This window comes from Podarcis pityusensis, assembly GCF_964106645.2.
Source record: "Podarcis pityusensis genome assembly, chromosome: 7".
NCBI lineage: Eukaryota > Metazoa > Chordata > Lepidosauria > Squamata > Lacertidae > Podarcis > Podarcis pityusensis.
Genome location: NC_138031.1, coordinates 33,716,676 through 33,738,368, shown reverse-complemented (window position 1 = coordinate 33,738,368; position 21,693 = coordinate 33,716,676). Strand labels below are relative to the sequence as shown.

At 42.4% G+C, this 21,693-nt stretch overlaps 1 protein-coding gene across 2 annotated transcripts; it reads left to right on the top strand.

Annotated features, from left to right (window-relative positions):
* The first annotated feature begins 4,354 nt into the window (after window positions 1–4,354).
* On the top strand, window positions 4,355–20,543 carry XKR9 (XK related 9). 2 transcript variants are annotated; one of them, XM_081013540.1, is made up of 5 exons: window positions 4,355–4,679; window positions 6,423–6,935; window positions 14,489–14,712; window positions 16,572–16,757; window positions 17,113–20,543. In XM_081013540.1, exons 2-5 carry the CDS (start codon window positions 6,676–6,678, stop codon window positions 17,133–17,135), a joined length of 693 nt encoding a protein of 230 aa, XP_080869666.1. In that variant the 5' UTR covers window positions 4,355–4,679; window positions 6,423–6,675; the 3' UTR covers window positions 17,136–20,543. The 2 variants fall into 2 exon arrangements, with proteins under 2 accessions (XP_080869666.1, XP_080869665.1); XM_081013539.1 differs by having other exon boundaries at window positions 4,357–4,679; window positions 16,572–20,543.
* Window positions 20,544–21,693: the final 1,150 nt, after the last annotated feature.

The window sequence follows — 21,693 nt, the reverse complement described above, 5'->3', positions numbered from 1 at the left end:
GGATGGGTGAGCATCTGAAGCCACATTTATGCTGCCTTATCTTCCACAACGGAAGAAAGGCGGACTGTTAAGTTGTGGGTGAACATATCAGATGACACAGCAATTCTTCAAACAGCTCTTGTTTATTCACAGGCCAGAAAAGAACTGAACAGAAAGGTTCAACCAGCCTGCTTATATAGAGCTCCACTACAATGCAACAGTAACCACTTTCTGTAACTATCCAATCACTGAACGTCACTTTCAATCCCTTATTTGCATATGTGGACCTGAGTGAAAACTACAGTATCCCCCTGCTGGCCCAGGGTGAGAACTTCAGTACATAACATGGACTATAAATGTAATAAACAAACCAACTAGCCAGCCAGCCAACAAACAACTTCCTAGGGGCCCAAGTCAGATAGCAACAATGAAGAAAACCCATTTGGCTGTTATAAAGAAAGCAACACAAAGTGCATGTGGTGAGCTGCTTGCTGCCATTGACAAAAGTAATGAATAATGCTACTGGCCAACATCGAGAGTAGCCCCATTATCTTCACTAACAGGGAATGATGTATTCAGGCTGTCACCACTGACAAAGCCTTGTCTCTTGTGTAGATTTATCTGAGTGGGTGGAACAGAGAACAAACCGTCTGCTGCTGATCTTAAAGTCCATGCAGGTTCATGAGCCGATACAAGATTAGATATGAGAAGGCAGGAAGATTCTGTCTCCTGAATAAGGGTTGCCTTCCTTCCATTACCCTCTCACTTTATGATTTTCGGGCAGCCTATGCTAACTTCTGCTTCGGCTGTGTGTACACTATACATTTAAAGCAAATGGCTTCCCCCGAAGAATCCTAGGAGCTGGAGCTTGCTGCTCTCACAGAGCTCCAGTTCCCAGCATCAGTAACAAATTACAGCTTCCAGGATTCTTTGAGTGGGGAGAGACATGTTCTCTGAATGTGCTCTGAATGGTGTATACACAGACATGGACTGAAGCACTTGTGTACATGCTGATGGCAGGTGTGAACTTAGCTTGAATCAGCTTTTGGAATGCCACTGCTGAGTTGTTGAGCATTGCTTTCCAAGGACTTGATGGAGGCATGCAATGATCTGGACCAGGTTGACGATTGTGCATGCCAGCAGCCTTCATATAACCCCCTTATTGTTCAATCACATGACTAGAAATTAGCACAGGCTAACTGGAAATCACAATTGTTCTCGGCCTTCCCCCACCACCAGCCCCACAAGCTCGGGGAGCAGCGGAAAGGCTGTGTGCAGCCTTTCCGCTGCTCCCCGACCTGCTCTTTGGGTCGAGCAGCTCTGGGGTAGCCCAGGAAGCCTCCGCAGGGCAGCGGGGAGCCTTTATCCCGCTGCCCTGGGGAGGCTTCGCGCGGCTATCCCTGGCTTTTGCGGGAGGTGGGGGAAGGGACAGAGCGAGGCTCTCTCACTTCCCCCACCTCCCACAAAGCCCCCCCAAGCCGCATTTTTTTCCTCTTTAATTCCCCCCCCCCCAAAAAAAGTAGGTGCGCCTTATGGTCAGGTGCGCCTTATGGCGTGAAAAATACGGTAAATAAATGTTCATAGATCTACAAGGCAAACACAAACATAAGTATATAAACCATGTGTCTGAAATACAGGAGTACAGGAGAACAATCCTGAAGCCATTTTGACTCTCCCAAATTGACCTCAAATATTTCTCTGCAAGGAGAAAGGAAATGGGAATTGCCTTCCAATTGTCTTTGGACGGTAGAGGCTTACACCTCCCTGTAAATACAGTCTGGCAAGTATCTATTAAGCTGAGCACACTATTGATATGCACAACAGATTCAGGAACTAAGCATTTACCATCTCAAAGCAATGGCCAGGCTACCCAGATAAGGCAATCAGATAAGGCATTATCAGGTATCCTGGCAGACAGGAGAGAAGCAACACACTCAAATTTCTGCTGGGGACCACCTCTTTCTGTGATGTATGCATGATGTTTTTTTTGGGGGGTGGTCTTGAGCTACAGGTGAGGCAATTTCAAAAGTCTATATAAGAGCTTGCACACCAATGTTCTGGCTTCCTCTCCTCCCTCCTTGTGTGTGGGGAGTGGGAGACCCTGTTGCAACAGTTTAATAAAGATCATGCTTACTAGCTGCTTTGTTTCTCAATATTCTCTGGCTGGCCTCTGTTATTTTCTCCTACCAATAGAGAACTTACATAAGGACTCTATACGGGCTCTTAGATACCCCATAAGGGAAAGGGAGCAGTTTTTTTCTTATAACACCAGGTAACTCCGAAAATTGTAGCTCTGGGAGTATTGGGGTATATTGATTCACAAAAGGGGCTTGTAATAGCCAGTTGTATTTTTGGCACATCCACACAGCGTGTCTTAAACACAGAGCATGGGGAATAAATTGTATTGTCCAGCGATTGTCAGTGCTGGACTGATTTTAGGCAATCCTCCCCCCATAAAGCTCAACAACTCAGTCTTTTGGGAGTCTGTTGTAGACTTTTTTTGAAAAGGCTGCTAAGTCATATTTGGTCTGTAGATGGCAGTACCAACACCATCTGAAGTAAATTACAAGTTCTGTCATAACAAAATTGGTGCAGAATGATGATGTAGCTAATATGGTGTGTTCTCAAAACAGGGTGCAGCCTTCAGAGCTTATTTACCCATACAATTCTGAGCAAAGTTATGTTATTCAACTCCCATTGAGATTGAGAGGACTGAAGCATCCTTTTAACTATGCAGTAGATTGTAGTAATTTGTTTTAAGACACGTTGAACACTTCTCCCGCCTTTGCATGCAAACAGTTGTCAGCTGAAACCCTGGAGATATTTCTGAAGTGTTAGCAATTTTGTCAGCTCAGCTAGAGTGGTTAAAGTCAAATTCCTTTCCCCCGATTTTTTCGCTTAAAGCACAGTTCTGTATTTTTATTCAAAACATACTGAAGATGGTTTACTTTTTTGGGGGGGGGGGATAAATTGACGTATGTGAGAAAAATGAACGAGAGACCCCCAAGAAGTAATATGTTAGCTTTTCTTAGACTGCACAGCAGCAGAGCTTTCTCCCACTACCACAGGGAAAAATCCAGTGTGGCTAGATTTCTTTTTGTGTGTTGATTTGCTTTGACTCCCAACACCCAGTGATGATCAGACAGTAGTAACTGGGTAACTGGTGCCCCCAAATGCTGGTGCTGTGCAGAAGGCCTCCTAACTAATCTCTCCTCTAGGTCTGCCTAGTAGCAGCCTGCAGGACAGGACAGGACAGGGAGGAAAGTGAAGGTGGAGGGCAAAGGCTGGAGGGTGGCATTTGCTATTCATATGTACACACTTGCGCAATAATGTTGCCTAAGGCTCCTGCTCAATATGTATAAGGCTCAATATATGTTCTATCTGCACATACAGGTGGGCATGTTTACGAAGCAGTGTGCATCAATGTTCTCAACTCCCCTCCCCTCAATCAGTCTATGCACTGGCAGAACTGATGTGAAATCTTCCCTTCTCCACTTAATTTTTTTCCTGTGTCTTTTTTGATATACCAGAAGTCTGATAGGAGAGGGCGAGTGGCACAGCCCTGCAACTTCACTAAGTCAATAGGAGGTGACCTAAGAAAACATTATCTATGTACACATGGCAACAGCAAGCACCTGAGAAGTGTATTCTCAGCACAAAATAGATTAAGACTGTTCCTGCAGAATATGCTTTAGATTAACTAATAGTGTGGGACAGGGATAACATGGGGATGACACTGTGTGTACAGCACCTCCAAATGCTCCTGCATCTAGACCTGAACACACATTATCATTTAGTGCAGGCTTCCTCAAATTCTGCCCTCCAGATGTTTTTGGCTTATGACTCCCATGATCCCTAGCTAGCAGGACCAGTGGTCAGGGATGATGGGAATTGTCATCTCAAAACATCTGGAGGGCCGAGTTTGAGGAAGCCTGATTTAGTGTGGTTGGGAAAATGGGAAAGGAGAATTCCATATTGCAACATTTTGTTGCAGGACTCTTTTATTCCCTCTGTCTCTGATGTTAAGGTTATGAGCTCTGTTGATTATGTATGCAGACCACCAATGCACAAGTGGGAAGACTGAGCAGGAACCCCGAGGTTTGCAGAAGTACAAAAGAAAAATTATAAATGAAAAACTCTTAAGCAGGAGTGGGCGGGGAACCCAAAACTGTCCAGTCAGGAGAATTAAGCATGCTCAGTAGTTATGGGATGCTGATCTACTCTTGGAGTGGGGGATATGGGGAAGGGAAATGGAATGGAGTGACCAGAATCCTGAAGAGAGAGGATTCCACATAGCAACACTTTGTTGCAGGTACAACTTGTCATCACCATTAAATACACAGAGCTTGTTATTTAAGCATGTGGAACAAAGCAGCTAAACAAAGGATTCGTTTTTATATCTTGCAGGGATTTAGGAAAGTGGTCACAGATGATTTTTAATAAATGATTTATATATTTTTTAAAAAGGCTGACTCAGTCAAAGCAATGACAGTCCACGTAGCTAGAGTATTATTAATCGAATCACATGGCCCGGAGGAGACGGGCGTTTCAGTTTTCATTTTATCCCACACCCTTTACCTTTTCCTGGTTGCAGATTGCAAAGTATCACAGTTCAACAGTGTAAACCATCCAGACTTTCAAGGCAACTCTCTGACTATGGATTTGCTACTGGGATGTTTATTTATCTGGAAAGTTTTAAGGTAAGTCTTCTTTATGAGAGGGGTGTTGCCTGTAGTTAAAAATCTAGGTGATCATATTCTATATCATCTATATATAGTCTTAGAATGACAATCCGGAATCCAACCAAAGTAGATGTGTACTGTTTACTTCAGTGGTTATAAGGCAGGGAAACAAACAAGTATTACTGTGGGTTCCAGAGCTGTTCTGTTATGGTTAACTCGTGCTGTCAAGAAGTCTATCAAAGGATGTATGTTTCCCTAGATCTTGGAAGAAAAATTAGAGGGATTTTTTTGGGTATGGAATATTAAGGGATATGTTTCTTCATGTTGATTCTCAGTAAATGCTCTCCATGTTATTGAAGATGTTATTGTAGGTGGGAGCTGAAAAATTGACACTGAAGGCATTTTCAGCTTGTTTCATTCTCTGCATTTCTGTCATGCTTATGTCAAACTTACATTGGGTAGAAATAAAACACATTCAGTTTCGAAATTCCCAATTCCCACTTTCTGTTCCACATAAACAAACAAACAAACACACACACACACACACACACACACACACACACACTTACTTGTGGGTCGCTTTCAAAATGCCCTAGGGTCAAATTGCCCATCTGATAAGGTTGCAATCATAGCCCCACTTATCTGGGAGTAAGGCTCCTAGAATTATATTAGGCTTACTTCTGAGTAGAAAAGGTTAGCACTGCACAAGTGCCTAAAGGAACTGGCTATGTCTCTTTGAAGAGATTAAACAACAATTGTTTGCCCCTGAACCACACAGACAGCAATTGTCTGCAGGGGTGTGTGTGACTATTGTTTATCAGTATCCACAGCACTAATCTAAATTGCTGGGATACTGGGATTCTTGCCTAAGCACATACAATTAGCATTTAGCTGTGTGGATGGCAGTTGTACTAATGCCATAGGTGACTGTCAGACGCCATGGACACTATGATGCAATTGCAAGCACCTTTAACCGTCTACCTGTGGCATTTTAAATGGCTTGTTAAATTGTTCTTCTTTTGGGACTTCCCCCTTCTTTTTTCCTCAGTGACCACGCTCTCTAGCCACAAACATCTTACCATCTCTTGTGCCTTCCCACAACGCCAGCCTTTCACCCTTTTAAAATGTAATGGGTATTGCTCCGTATGGCTGTCACTACCAATGAGCCATAAAAACGGCACATTGCTGCGCAGGAAAGGATTTCCCCCTGGAAAGGGTCTCAGAGTTAAATTAAGTGAAATGCTTCGGAAAAGAGTGGCCAATCGTTCTGACAAATGTGCCAAAGATCAAGTGCAAAGTACAAGGCAAACATGCCATGGAAGCATGAAGGGGGAGGAGAGGAAGTAGAAGTCCTGTTACACCAGCAGAACTCTGCTGGCACAGCATTGGATATAATAGTTTGTTTTCAGATGTGTTTTCTTCCATTCCAATCCCCTGAGAGAGAAGACGGAGTGTCCTGAAATGCTGCCTTTCATCTTTACTTTTTGACATACCTATATTAAAAACAAGCCACTTAAAAAACAACAAATGTGTTCCCTATTAATTTCTTTTGTAAAGGCTTTTATGGATTAATCTATCTGATTAGTAGTTTAGGGCTGCAATCCTATGCACAGTTGTCTGGGAGTAAGCTCATTGAACACAGCAAAACATGCACAGGATTGCATTGCATTTGTTGCTGCTGTAATCATTATTTATGCTACTGTTAAGAGGTTTTTACACTCTTCTGATCCAGCTAGTTACCTATCCATTTATTCTTTTCAGGACTTATCAGGAGGAATCAGCTTCACCAGTACCATTCAATGTGCATATGGATATGTACGCAAATGAATCTTTAGTACTGAAGCAGAGCTAATCTATCCGAGTATCTGTGGTTTTGATTCAATTTGCCACTTCAACAAATACACACCCCAATTTCCCAAAGGAGAAATACACTCAACATATTTTCTTAGTATGTGATGCACTAAGAAATGACATATTTTGCTTCTGACCTGAGATGAAATGATCCATCAAGACAATGAGATATACAAAGCAAGAGTTTGCTACGATGGTTCTTGGAATTGTGGTTTATGTCACGGATATTGGAGCAGATCTCTGGGTAGCAAACAAATATTTTCATGAGGGACAGTATCTCTGGTGTGCCTTGACATTGGCCACAGGGCTTCTTTCATCACTAGTTGTCCAGTATTTCAGTTACACTTGGTTTAAAGATGATGGCACTCAGAAGCTGAGTTGGATTTCTTCAGTACATCTCTTACAAGCTGGAATATTTACAAGGTAAATATAAAACATAGAACATACAACTAGCTATGCTTGTAATGTCCTAGATGACTTTTAACGGGGAAGAAGATGATGGTGACTGGTTAAACTTTCAAAATTTCAAATGTGTGCAGGGGTGTGAGGCATAGGAGCCAACTCCTAGGGGTCTTCACCCTCCCATTAAAATATTTGAGGGGGCCAGCCTTCCCCAAGTTGATGGTCACTGCCATTCAAATGGTGTGCATGCACTGCGTCATGTGATTATGCGGGGCAGGGCTTACCTGCCCTCCTCCATGTTTTATTCAAGTTGACACCCCTGGTGTAAGATAAGTAGAATGGGTTGCCTAGCTGCCGTTTTCTGACTTGTTTTATCCTAAAGAGTGACAGTTAGGAAGGAGAAGCAGGGATCCGGAGTGATGTACACATGAATTTGCTGGTACGTGATCAAACCCCACCCCAAAACAGCAACAGTTTGGAAACTACCAAAATTCCTGTTGTTCTTTTAATTTTGTTTAATATTCTTTCATCCCCCCCCCCCAATAACTAAGGATGTCAAACTCTGACAAAGGAGCATCTATGTACATTGCATCCAAGTGACTGTGTAGCAGTTGCTTTGCCAAGATTCCTTTAATCTTGTCATGAGAACTTGTGTGATTTAAAATGTTCTTAACTAATTACGTTTCTGACAGTCATTTTAGCCAAAGGAACTATTAGACAAATTTACTTTTCCTCTGTTCCAGGCTGTGGATGTTGGAAGTGCTAAGGATGCTTGCTTTCTGTACTTGCCACTAAAATGTTTCTTCGTCATATTAAGAAGGCGACTAGAACAAAAGAACCATACATTTGCTATCTTTCCCACTATATGCTCCATCAAGATGAGCGCAGTTTGTACAAGTGGCAAGCAAGTGACCACTATGGAAATGGAATGTGCAATATCAAACAACCTATTAATAATAATATTAACAACTCAGTAGGGGATGATGTGGTGCCGCCACTCGCCTGACCTCTGGTTGGTTGCATTGCTGTTGCATACCAGGAGATAGATGGAGAAGGGCAAGGCAGTGGCAAGGGTGGTGCACTGCTAATGCACCAGCAGAGCCAATCTAACCCTCCTACTGGTGCATTTGCACCATGCCAACCTCCCTGCCCACTTTCTACCTTTCAGCAAGCAGGTCAGGGTGAGCAGTAGTACTGAGTAGACTTCAAATTCCTAACATGTTTGTTGGATGGTGGTGGCGGCAAAGGAGAGAATGATACTCTTTTATCATGTGCGATGTAAAAAGCATTGTGGAGCAAAGTCTAACAGGCCAGGCATTTGTACAATACTTTTCCTTCCATAACATTGTGTCTTTCAGATCTTCAAAATAATGTGCTATTTGTAGAATATGAAGCATTTTTTAAAAAAATTGCTCTTTATTTCTATTTAATATTTTCCCCATCCAATCCAAACATATATTAGTAAAACTTTTTTTTAAAAAAGCGGTTAATGTATTTAATTTGGCATTAATACAAGGCCCAAGAGCAGGTCATATGTCTGTCAAGAAGCAGAAGCTAAACATAACCCAACAATTTCTCCCTAGGTAAATGCCAAGTGATATTCAGTAAGCACTTTACTTTGTGAGAATCCTTGCCAGGCGTCCAAAGGTCACCTCACACCTTATCAAGCTTCTCAGTTGTGAACTGGGGAGGTTTCACATAAAGCTGCGAGCTTGCCCCAACACACAGCTTGGACAACCACAAGCTTAGGTGTATGAGTGTGTGTGTGAGGAACAGATTGATTTACTCAAGCAGGTTTTCTGGAAAATACTGGACTACACAGATGCCTCAGTCTAGGATACAAGAACCAGATGTTTGCGTTTCTGATTGTTTTATAAACTGAGAATACTGCAGGGCTTTTGTCATTCAGAAATATAAATGTGTGTCATCAGCACCACACAAGAAAGCAGCTCTGTATAGAAATTTTATTCCTTGTTTTTACATATTAAACTCAAAGCCATGAACGGGATCCCTACAGTTTCTGTCAGTGCTGCAGGCATTCCTGAAGGAACAGGGAGCAGGTCTTGGATTTTTAGTTTGTTATTCCACAACTGCTCATGTATCTTAAGGGCAGCAATGAACTTCCATGAAAGGAATATGCACCCTTCTTTAGAGGGCAACATCCCTGAAAGGAATGCATATCCTCCTTTAGAGAAAAATGGCACCATCATCTGATGTATTACAGGTAACCTGCTCAAGAGCTTATGCCCAGCCATTTGCCCACCCAAAATACTTTTGCTACCCAGTTCAAGAGTTCTTAGCAATGCCTCAGAAAGAGCAGGGAGGGAGTCCTTGCATCTGTGCATAGTTATTAAATCCTATGGTTCAACCCTCCAGATACAATTTAACTTCCATCCGCCTCAGCCAGCATGATTAATGATAAGGGAAAATGGGTGTTGTAGTCTATTAATTATTATTATTTATTAAATTTGTATTCTGCCCTATACCTGCAGGTCTCGGGGCAGTTCACAACATAATGTCACAATATAAAAACACAAAATACAGAATAAAAACAAGAACAAGGTGTAGTCTAGCAACATTTGGAGGACCACAGATTTTTATTTCTTGGGGGGGGGGAATAGATATAGATCACCCATGTGGGATAATCAATAAAAGACTGGCTGGATCCCTAGATCCAAAGTGCAGAGTTAAACATATTATCCAGTAAGAGACAGCTCCCAGCAGAATTTTCAAGTCACAAAAGAAAGCAGCAGAATAGCATGCCAACAAAGGTCCATATAGTTAAAGCTATGGTTTTCCCAGTAGTGATGTATGGAAGTGAGAGCTGGACCATAAAGAAGGCTGATTGCCGAAGAATTGATGCTTTTGAATTATGGTGCTGGAGGAGACTCTTGAGAGTCCCATGGACTGCAAGAAGATCAAACCTATCCATTCTTAAGGAAATCAGCCCTGAGTGCTCACTGGAAGGACAGATCGTGAAGCTGAGGCTCCAGTATTTTGGCCACCTCATGAGAAGAGAAGACTCCCTGGAAAAGACCCTGATGTTGGGAAAGATGGAGGGCACAAGGAGAAGGCGATGACAAAGGACGAGATGGTTGGACAGTGTTCTCGAAGCTACCAGCATGAGTTTGACTAAACTGCGGGAGGCAATGGAAGACAGAAGTGCCTGGCGTGCTCTGGTCCATGGGGTCACGAAGAGTCGGACACGACTAAACGAATAAACAACAACATAGGCAGTCAAACCTTTTAAATGTATCCTGTCCTGAATAAGTTTTAAAATGCTTTACAGTGGTACCTCAGGTTACAGATGCTTCAGGTTACAGACTCCGCTAACCCAGAAATAGTACCTTGGGTTAAGAACTTTGCTTCAGGATGAGGACAGAAATTGTGCTCTGGCGGCGCGGCGGCAGCGGGAGGCCCCATTAGCTAAAGTGGTACCTCAGGTCAAGAACAGTTTCAGGTTAAGAACGGACCTCCAGAACGAATTAAGTTCTTAACCCAAGGTACCACTGTACTTACAAAGTTCAAAAGGTTAAGTTCATGCATTTATCCATGCAGCAGCAAGTAAACACAGGCAATAATCTTAGGATACAAAATAGCTCATGGTCTGAGCTCCTAGTGAGAAAACTCAGGCACGTCCTATTTTGATGAGGTCACATGGTGACAGAGAACTAAAAAAGGAGGAAACTAAAAAAGGAGGAAACTGTCCCTGCTGTCTTGCCCTTCACCTCTAAGCAACTGGCAGTGATGTGTGGCTTTGGGAAGTTAGGTCAGTAACACAACTCTGCCCACGCCACCAGCTGCTACTGCTTCTAGGGGCTGGAAGGTGGGGCAAGGCAGTCATTGATGACACCCCCTGATCACAAACACACAGTGTCTCTGCCCTGCGGACTACATAAGCATGCATACAGTAAGGCAGGGGTCGGCAAGGTTTACCTCGTCTGGACTGGTTCACTCCAGTGGAGATCCCTCCGTGGACCGGATCCTGCGTACGTCCATGATTTCCGGCATCTGCGTCTGTGTAGAAATGATTTCTGGTGTCTGCATCTGCGCAGACACGATTTCCAGCACCGTGGAAGCGAGTCCCTGTACCGGTTTAGCACAGCACGTGGGAGCTCGCTGAATGAGCGGCTCTGTTCGGGGGTGGCTCATGGGCTGGTTAAATGACCCCCATGGGCCGCTTGTGGCTCATGGGCCTTAGGTTGCTGACCCCTGCAGTAAGGTTTCATTAAACATCCAGTGCAATTGTCAAATATTTTAAGCCATTCAGGCACACTGTGCATGGAACTTCTACCCCTGGGTTAACCTTTGCTATAATTATCAGAATAATGAGGACATTCTGATACCCCAAAATCTATTTTAAGGGGTGAAAGTTGTTTTCAGTGTTCAGCTAAAGCATTGTGAGGTCAGTCACAGGTATGGAGGGCCACCATTGCTGTTCTGTAGGAAGATATTTATGTATAAATTTACCCAAGATTTCTGCAAGGTACATTGGAGCTTGCCACAAAACTGCCAGCATGTGAACCTCAAAACGTTATTCAGAAGTTCCCACAGGGGCAATCGGTACTTCTTGGGATATGTTCTTGTAAGCAGAGCTTTTTAAAACAACAAACTGAAGAGGAGCGAGTAAGTGCCCTGTCATTTTGAGAAACAGCAGAAAATGAGGTTAGTTAAAATACGTTTTAAGAGGGGCTTTCTATCTTCCTTTTATCTCTGCTTGCAGTTGCTTCTTTGTGAAACATTTGAGATGCAGAGCAAACACACCTTTGCATCTGCTCAAAAATGTGCCTTGTGCTCAAATGAGAAGACACCTCTGTTTCGAAAACAAGTGTCCAAATCAGCAACTTGGGTATTGGGTTAACGTACCGCTAATTCTTGCGGAAACCAAGAACCAAGCTATATAGCTGCAAATAAAATGTTTGAAGTGCAATATACAATGTGACACTGGATGGTGATGGTGAGCCTTATGGAAAATTCATTTTATTTAAAAAAAACACTAAAAAAAAGCATTTTCATACCTTTTTTTAAAATACAGTGGTATCTTGGGTGACAGACGCTTTAGGTTACAGACGCTTCAGGTTACAGACTCTGCTAACCCAGAAATAGTACCTCGGGTTAAGAACTTTGCTTCATGATGAGAACAGAAATCTCGCGGTGGCGGTGTGGTGGCAGAGGGAGGCCCCATTAGCTAAAGTGGTACCTCAGATTAAGAACAGTTTCAGGTTAAGAACGGACCTCCGGTACGAATTAAGTTCTTAACCTGAGATACTACTGTATGTGTATGGATTCCACCCAAGAGTGTTTCTCTGAGTTTGGCAAATGCCGAACATCTTTTCTTCAGTGATGTACGTGTTCCTTGCCAGAGGATGTATGCTGTGATTTGATAGTGGGAATAAAAATTGCATCTCCCAAAAGAAAATAGAAATATTTTGAGAAGCGAACGTTCTTCATGAGGCAATGAATTAATCCCCCCCTGAAATGTTTAGTGTGTTTTCCATCTATGTTTTATTTTGTAGGAAATTACTTCATAGCCTTAAGGACACATTATTCAGTGTACGGCTGTGGGAGTTGAGATATAATGCAGTAGTAAACATTAGCGTGCATTAGCCCCTCATTTTCCACTGTCTACCAATGAAATGCATGTCACCACAAGAAATTCATGTGCCCTAAGAATTACAATAGAATTTGCATGTCTATTTATACTGAGCAGCAGGTGCCTTCTGTTACAACCTTCAAATGTCTACCGAAAACATTTCAGTTCCTCCAGGCTTCTGCAAGCAGTTAAGAATACATCTTTCCATAATAGTTAGCTGTTCTCTGATTGTAAATTTTTATGTGGATTTATGCATCACTGTTGTAAATAGCTCTGATATCCATATTATGAATTGTGGTATATAAATAGGGTTCTTAAAACCAACCAACCAACAAACAAACAAACATGCCTGCTCAAAAGTAGGTCCCGTTGAATTCAATGGAGTTTACTTTCAGGTAAGCAAATTGAAGACTTAAGCCGCCTTTGGCATTCCTTGTAAGGATAGCACAGGAATTCAAGGCTTTACTATATATATAAAAGTGGCTTTACTATATATATAAAAGAAAAGCGCAGGTGGAATGTGCTGTTACCAATAGGATTGTAGAAGCAGGGACTGAATATAAAATTTTCTGATATAAGTTTTAAACTCCCAAATACCGTTACTTTAATATTATTGCAAGCTACATTGGATTTTTTCTTTAAAATGGAAAGCAGGCAATAATTTTAAATAAACAGATAAGGGTTTGTTTCCACAGGGGAGGGGAGACACACAGCTTTTTATAGAGCTCTGGAAAGTCCTCAGCAAGTCATTTATCCTATCTAGGATGGTGCTCTTGTTCTAGGAAATAAAGTTGCCATCAGCAGAGAAAAGCTTAGCATGTGCATCATGGGCCCTATCTGCATTATATATTGAAAGCAGTATCATACCACTCTAAACAGTCATGACTTTCTCCAAGGAATCCTAGGAACTGTAGTTTGTTCAAGGTGCTGAGACTCCTGTTCTCCTCCCAGAGCTATAATTCTCAGAGTGGTTTTACAACAATCCTTATTCCCCAAGAACTCTGGTAAAGCACCTAGCCCATTTGCAAAAGCTAAGCAGGGTCCGGTATGGTTTCACATTGCGTTGGGTTACCTTGCATTTCCTGCATTGCAGGGGTTGGATTATGTGACCCTCAGGGTCCCTTCCAGCCCTACACTTCTATGATTCTCACCACCTTTAACAAACTACAGTTCCCAGGATTCTTTGGGGCGAAGCCATGGCCATTTAAAGTGATACGATACTGCTTTAAATGTATAGTGCAGATGGGGCCACATTCTCCCATATTTTGATTTAAGTTGGGGGGGGAGAGACTCTGAAAAAAGAGGGAAAATAAAATGGAAAGAGGGAAGTGGGAGCAATAGTTTCTATGGGATCTGTCACCATGCCAACATTCTCTTTCCTTTAAAATTTCAGAACTTCCCCGCTAATTTTGTGTTTCATTTACCGGATTTTTCGCTCTAGAAGACGCACTTTCCCCCTCCTAAAAAGTAAGGGGAAATGTGTGTGCGTCTTATGGAGCGAATGCAGGCTGCGCAGCTATCTTAGAAGCCAGAACAGCAAGAGGGATTGCTGCTTTCACTGTGCAGCGATCCCTCTTGCTCTTCTGGCTTCTGGGATTCAGAATACTTTTTTTCTTGTTTTCCTCCTCCAAAAACTAGGTGCGTCTTATGGTCTGGTGCGTGTTATAGAGCGAAAAATACAGTAGATGCTGCTTAGAGGTTGAGTTTCTTGCACTCCCTTTGTGTGAATGGGTCTGAATGTGAAGGAAAGGGATGATAAGCCAATTGTGCTCATGGCATGATGTGTTTCACGCTCCCACTGTGAAATTCAAAGGGGAGCAGAAGAATGGCTGGAAGAGACAGACTTAAGCAACCCTCTCCCTTTCCGGTCCTCCGTTGCTGCTTTTCAAACTCCATGAGATTGTTAACCATGCCTGTTGCATCATGTTTACTTTGGCCCTAAATCTTACAAAATGCCCAACTGTGCCTTTCTCCATTGCAGATATTGGGCTGCACTGAAATGTGGCTACCAGGCAGCATTTAAAACGAACAACTCGGAAGATGGATTGATTGATGGTTGCACCAGCCCCATTCACAAGAGTGCCATTTGTGCAATGACTGATATAAGTATGCTCAGACTATTTAGGGCATTTCTGGAGAACACGCCCCAGCTCATTCTTCAGATCTACATCCTGATGACATCTGACAGTTCTACTCCCAGTCAGTGTAAGTCTGCTTGTGGTGATGGAAGCCATTTCCTAACAGTGTGTGGAACATGTGATGGCGCAGAATGTTCACAAACATTTTAACTGCTCAGAGAACTGCTTCAGTACATATGAAATGCACCTTCTGTGCCTTAAGACAGAGATCAGTCACCACCAGTTCATTCCTCACTGATGTTTATGTGGCATTTGATTATTGTTTTTTGTCTCAATGTGCATTACTTTAGACTCGCATTAAATAATGTTTGCCATGCTGTTGCCCATTCACCCAACTCCATGGTTGGAGTGTCTTTAAATCTATGTCTCCATATTTCTTCCATTTCCCCTCTAGATCACTCATTGCTTCCTCTCTTTTCTGCTTCTTAGTCCATTGCCCCCGGCTCTACTTTCTTTAGCCACTTTGTTTCTTGTCTTCCCTTGTACCTCTCCCTCTCTCTTTCCCTTCCTCCACCACCCATTCATAGTAGAAAATCTTTCATACCTCAGTACAGTCATACTTTGGGTTACAGACGCTTCAGGTTGCGTTTTTTCAGGTTATGGACCTGCCGAAACCCGGAAATACCAGAATGGTCGCGCATGCACAGAAGGGCTAAATTGTGATTTGCGCATGTGCAGAAGCGCCAAATCGCAACCTGCGTGTGTGCAGACGCGCCACTGCGGGTTGCGAATGCTGCAGGCTGCGAACGTGCATCCCACATAGATCAAGTTCGCAACCCGAGCAACCACTGTACTCTCTTATTTACACCTTTCCCAGGCCATACCAATCAATGGCCCTCCCTCAAACCATCCTCCCATTCTTTATTTTCTAATTTTTTGACTGTCTAGGATGTTTCTTTGGACTATAATAAAGGCTCCTGCTTGCCTGGATAGAAAGGTGGGTGCATAGATGATATGCATCCCGCTTGGCCCTTTGGTGGATGGACTTCTAACCTATTGAACAAAGTTAACAGTCACACCCATTGTGCCACCTAGTGTTGTCATGTGGCCCCTGGAAGGTTGCCCACTAGGCAAGAATGCCTCCTGAGATAGGCCTTTGGTCTGATCCAGCAGTGATCTTCTGATGCTCTCAAAGAAGGAGCTAAGGAAAAAGGAGGACTTTGGTAAAACCTCATGAAGAGCCTGGAGGCCAAAGTGGCTGTGTGCATTCATTAGGGAGGGAATAATCAGGCAGAGTAGTTGGGACAGTGGGTAGAGAGCCAAGGGGCCATTTTGTCTACTGCTGAGAACCTGCCAGGTCAGCTGCACCTTCGTGAACTGCATAGAAGAGATATTCTCCCACTCAGTGTTATTTTTCTAGAAAAGGAGGTGCCGGAACTCTCCATGAATGCCTCCCTTGTTCTCTTATAATGGCAAAGGTGCCCACCTGAGAGGTGCCGGAACTGAGTTCAGGTGAGTTCTGGATGAAAAAAAGCCCTGCATCGTACTTGTGATTTCTGTTGACATCTTTCCTCTGGGATCTGGCAGCTTTTGTAGGGTAGTGAAGGAAAACAAGTTATGGGATGGGACAGGCTGACTTGATATGAATTCACCACCAGCCAGTTATTTGACCGAAAGCTTCCCAGTAGTTAGTACAGTCATACCTTGGGTTACAGATGCTTCAGGTTGCGTTTTTTCAGGTTATGGACCGCCGAAACCTGGAAGTACTGGAACAGGTTACTTCTGGGTTTCAGCAGTTGCGCATGCACAGAAGTGCCAAATCGTAACCCGAGCGTCCACTGTATATTTAATTTCCATAGCTTCTAAGAGTATGTCTGTGTGTCTATCTAGTTCAGACTATTGTGCCATTTTTGTATGAATATTATTGAATAGAAAAAACTCTTCTTTTTCTAACAGGGCTAACAACTTTTATTTCCTTTTATTTAGATGTAACCATTGCAATGTCTTTCTGCGGCATCTCCTGTGCAACTGTGGACTATCAGATAGCGTTACGAAAATCCCTGCCTGAGAAAAAAAACTTTCCAGGGATATTTTCCAAATTAATATATCTTTTCTATAAACTGTTGACTTTGACTTCTTGGATACTCTGCATCGCTCTGGTCACCATACTAAGTATAACGTCTCTCATTCTACTTGTGTTTCTTTGGCTTTTGAGTATATGTTGGGTCCTGAAGCAACACACAACATTTTGTACATCTAAAGGACCAGAAATTGTCTACAGGACTATTGTGGGAATCATTCTTATTTTTACCTTTTTTAATGTCAAGGGAGAAAAGACCAAAATACCTCTGATTGTTTATTATACTGCTCGGGGGTTTATAACTGCAATAATCGTGTATGTTTGCATGTCCTGCAAATCAGTGTTTAATGGGAAAATATATTTGTTATCTGTAATCATGGTGGTCATTATCACCCTAATATTGGGCATTATTTTTCTTATTTCATATTATGCATATTTTCATCCTAGGAATTTTTACACACAAGATGTAGTTGATGGACCAGGAATTTATTACACACAAGAGGTGATTGATGAACCAGGAAGTGAAAGAACAGAAAACTGTAGAATGAGGGGATTCCTGATGCAATAAACCTCATGACAATTATCTGTTGCAGCTGCTATGCTTCTTTTTATTTAATAAGATATGATAGCCATCTTCAAATATCTAAAGGGCTGCCACATGGAGGATGGAGCAAGCTTGTTTTCTCCAGTTCCAGAGGCTAGGATCTGAACCAGTGGCTTCAGGTTACAAGAATGGAGATTTCGCCTAAACATCAGGAATGATTTCCTGACAGTAAGAGCTGTTTGACAGTGGAACAGACTCCACGAGAGGAGGTGGTCTCTCCTTCCTTGGAGGTTTTTAAATAGAGGTTGGATGGCCATTTCATATGTGTGATCTAGTTGAGATTCCTGAATTGCAAGGGGGTGAACTAGATTACCCTTGGGATATCTTCCAGTTCTATGATTCTATGATTCCCTCAGTGCAAAAAGTCACTGATGCAGTAATAGTGCATTGGAGGGCAATTTATACTGGGCCATCCTGTTTTATTTTCCCAGTAGTGATGTATGGAAGTGAGAGCTGGACCATAAAGAAGGCTGATCGCTGAAGAATTGATACTTTTGTATTATGGTGCTGGAGGAGACTCTTGAGAGTCCCATGGACTGCAAGAAGAACAAACCTCTCCATTCTGAAGGAAATCAGCCCTGAGTGTTCACTGGAAGGACAGATCCTGAAGCTGAGACTCCAATACTTTGGCCACCTCATGAGAAGAGAAGACTCCCTGGAAAAGACCCTGATGTTGGGAAAGATGGAGGGCACAAGGAGAAGGGGGCGGCAGAGGACAAGATGTTTGGACAGTGTTCTCGAAGCTACCAGCTTGAGTTTGACCAAACTGCAGGAGGCCGTGGAAGACAGGGGTGCCTGGCGTGCTCTGGTCCATGGGGTCACGAAGAGTCGGACACGACTAAACGATTAAACAACAACAACATGATGCTTCCCCAATGTTTCCACATTATTTCTGTCTGGGTGAGTGCTCTTGCATATAATACAACATCAGTTGAACAATTGTGGCATATGAAAAGTTAGAGGATTTCAGCAGGAAGCTGCAGGACATGCGCTGATTGGAAACAAAGGACCCTGAAACTTTGGCAGAATTGAAAGTGTGATCACATACAACTAGTACGCCAATATCATAATGAGCCCAAATCAAGAATGAACAATAAAATACATTTGGAAGGCTCCCGAGTTTATTAGACTTGCAGGCTTGCTTTGCTCCTTGTCATTCAGGTAGGAACTATAACTAAATCCTTTCAGTGACTTCATCTGGAGGGGAAAATGCAACCTTTCTTTCAGTTTGGTCTTGACAACTTCATTCATGCCTTTTAATGCCAAGACTTGATTGCAGGAATGTTTTCTACAGTGTGTTTCACCTGAAGATTGCAGCTGATGCAGAATGATCTAGACAGTGCATTAGTAATCCAGGATGTTCAATGGTTTCTTATGCCCTTATAATACATCACAATTTGTGATGCTAGTTTTGATCTGTGAATATGTGAACAGCTTGAGCCTTCCATGACTTTTCTGTGAAATGTCATGTTCATGGCAGGCTGGCATTTCCTGGCTGGAATTATTGTGTGTACAAAGCAATTTTCAATTATGGTATAATGAGCCTTTGTATCTACAGTATATCATTTTATTTTATTTTATGTGTTGTATTTGGTTTGGCTTTCCATTTTGTTATTTTGGGGTGACTTTCTATATACTCTTTACCGGGAAATGTCCCACTCAAGGTACATTTCTCTGCAATTCCTTCGATATGCATCTTATAAGCATGTGAAACTGATGAAAGGCTACGTTAGTTCAGCAAATGGAATTCACATGCTCACATGTGATGTTTGACTTTCACCCCACTGGAAAGAAAAAGCCACAGGTGCTATGAACGGTATGTTATACAAAAAAGGGGGAATGCTTTATACAGCTTGACCAGGAAGCTCTTTGTAAGGGCAAAATCCAAAGGGCTGTTCCACTTATTGTTTTGATTCATGACAGAACCACAGAATCAGGAAGTATCTCTTAAGGAGGTACTTCTTGTTGGAAGGATTAAGAGCTACCATAACTGTTGTTATACAAGAGTAGCTCTGTCTCTATGCTGTTTCTGCTAGGCAGGGACTAAGTCTGCATACCTTAAACTGCATAACTTCTCCAAATAATCCTAGGAAGTGTAGTTTGTTAACGGTGCAGGGAATTGTAGCTCTGTGAGGGGTAAGCTAGGATTCTTTGTGGTAAGTCGTGCTTAAAATGTTTGCTGCCTATGCAGCCAGGGACTGCTGCTGCCATGAGCTTGTGGTTAGTGGATGATTAGTTTTCTGCTTCAGGTGCCAATTGTCTGCAAAGTGCTTTGTGTGGAAATGCCCTCAGTAATACTATTGGCATCTAACAATAGCTGGTGGTAGGTTTTAGAGGAGGAGCAGCCCACTTTGTGTCCTCCAGATGTTGTACTGCACCTTCCAGCAGGCCCAGCCAACTTGGCAAAGGTCAGGATCCGACAACATATAGAAGGCACCGTATTTGCTGGCCTTATTTCAAAGAGAATGGAAGTTATGGAGTGAACTGGCCCCAGCACAACATTTATAAAGATATGGCTATCCTTTTTTGCACATGCTGCATAATACACTATTGAACCTCTCTCCTATTCTTGTGTTTATGTGAAAAATAGCAATGCAGTTCAAATTAGTCTTGTATCAGGCTTTTTAATCCATTAATAGTGGCATTGAAAGGTAGAGTTGCATCATAACCTTCTTGCACTTTCTGTTACCTGTGAACAGCTGTGGTCTGTCCGAAGCACATTTTTTATCTTTCACTCACCATTTTCCTGCAGCTTTTCCTATAACACCATCTCCCTGTTTGCAAGTGTTGTTATTGACTGGCATGCCCTCCTTATCAAATTACTCTTCCTTTTCTACAAATCTGGCCTTCTACAGTATGACCGTTCTCTTCACTCTTTGTTCTTCCATGAAGCTTACAAGGTAAGAGAAAGTCACTGCTGCAATTGTTTTCTTCTTTAACACGTCAGCAGCTCAGGTACAACCAGCAGCTGTGACAATGACAATCTTTTTACCGAATCAGTTTAATGGAGAAGTGGGAATACTAGCAACGCTCATTAACTGTTGCAGTGGAGATTCCTGAACGTTGATTAAAGTACTTAAAAATGCATGCATGATTTCAGTCTCTCCGCCCATCTTGCAGGACAGTCCTTCCGTCATGTTATATCTTGATTTCACCACATGAGGGCTTCTTTGTAAGAAACAGAAACGAGTAACTACAGAATTACAGCAAAATGTAATGATAGCGTGCCCTGTAAACATTGCCTAGAATAAACCCTAAGGCTATAAAACTCGAATGACTCAGATGTGCTTAAGCCTCGTGTCAACTGAATGTGTCTAAATCGGTACCAGTGTATCTGAGGTCAGGCAGAAACATGTAAATGTGCATATCATTAAGGGTGATATTTCAAATTAAAAATGGCCACCTCGAAAATAAAATGGTAAAGGCGTCTTTGGATTTCAATCTGTTACAGATGCTCACGCACACTTCCGCTTTCTATTCTGCACAGCCCTTAAAATCCAGCTGCCAGTCAGACGGTGGATTGTGCTTGACCTTGTCATTTTAATCTAACTGCAAATTGAAAGCAAATGTTACCCGCCACATCCACCCCCACCCCCCAGTATGGCCATGACATCTTGCAACAAGTATTTTAATAAGTTAAATGAAAGATAATAAACAATTTCTTCCTGTTTTGACTACTGTCAGTGCTGTGGATGAGGGGGCAGGATCCCACCAAATTATTTTAATTACTCTGCTAGTCTCAGCTGCGGCATCTGGTGGCACTGGCAAGCTTGCCTGATGTGCCACAGAGAGTCCTGATTTATGAAGCTGTAATTGGCTTTCCAATAAACATTTGTCAAAATAATGTACTCATTCAAACCAAAGCCTGCTTTATATGTTCATATAAAAGAGCACTTAACTTTCAGCAAAGAATTGTCTGCCATCAAAAACACTCTATAAATGGGGAAAATTTATGAAGACTAAGTACTTGAGGGTGATCACTGGAGGACTAAAGTTCACTTTCAACCTTTGGCGTGTTGAGTTCTGCTGTATGCTGGTTACTGATACTATATGTATCTCTCCCCCTCTCTCCAAGACTTATACTGAAAATCCAGGGTGGGCCCCCCCACTCTGGCATGAAAATATAAATCTATCTTTTCAACATAAATTATTTACTGAGCAATCTGTAGGTAAGTAGGAACATAAGACATAAAGGATAAATGTAATTAACTGGAAGAAGATTTCACCTGAGTTTATTTAAATAGATGCCTATCCCATTGTTTGCAAGGACCTGCTAATATTTCTATTTAGAACTAAATGGCTGATGTGGCTGTTTTTTTATGTTACTGGCTAGCTACAGTTTTTGCACAAGACTATTGATAATGTGTTGCAGAGGAAGGAGCACCTGTTTCGAAATGAAGCTCCTTCTCTGGACTTGGACCAAA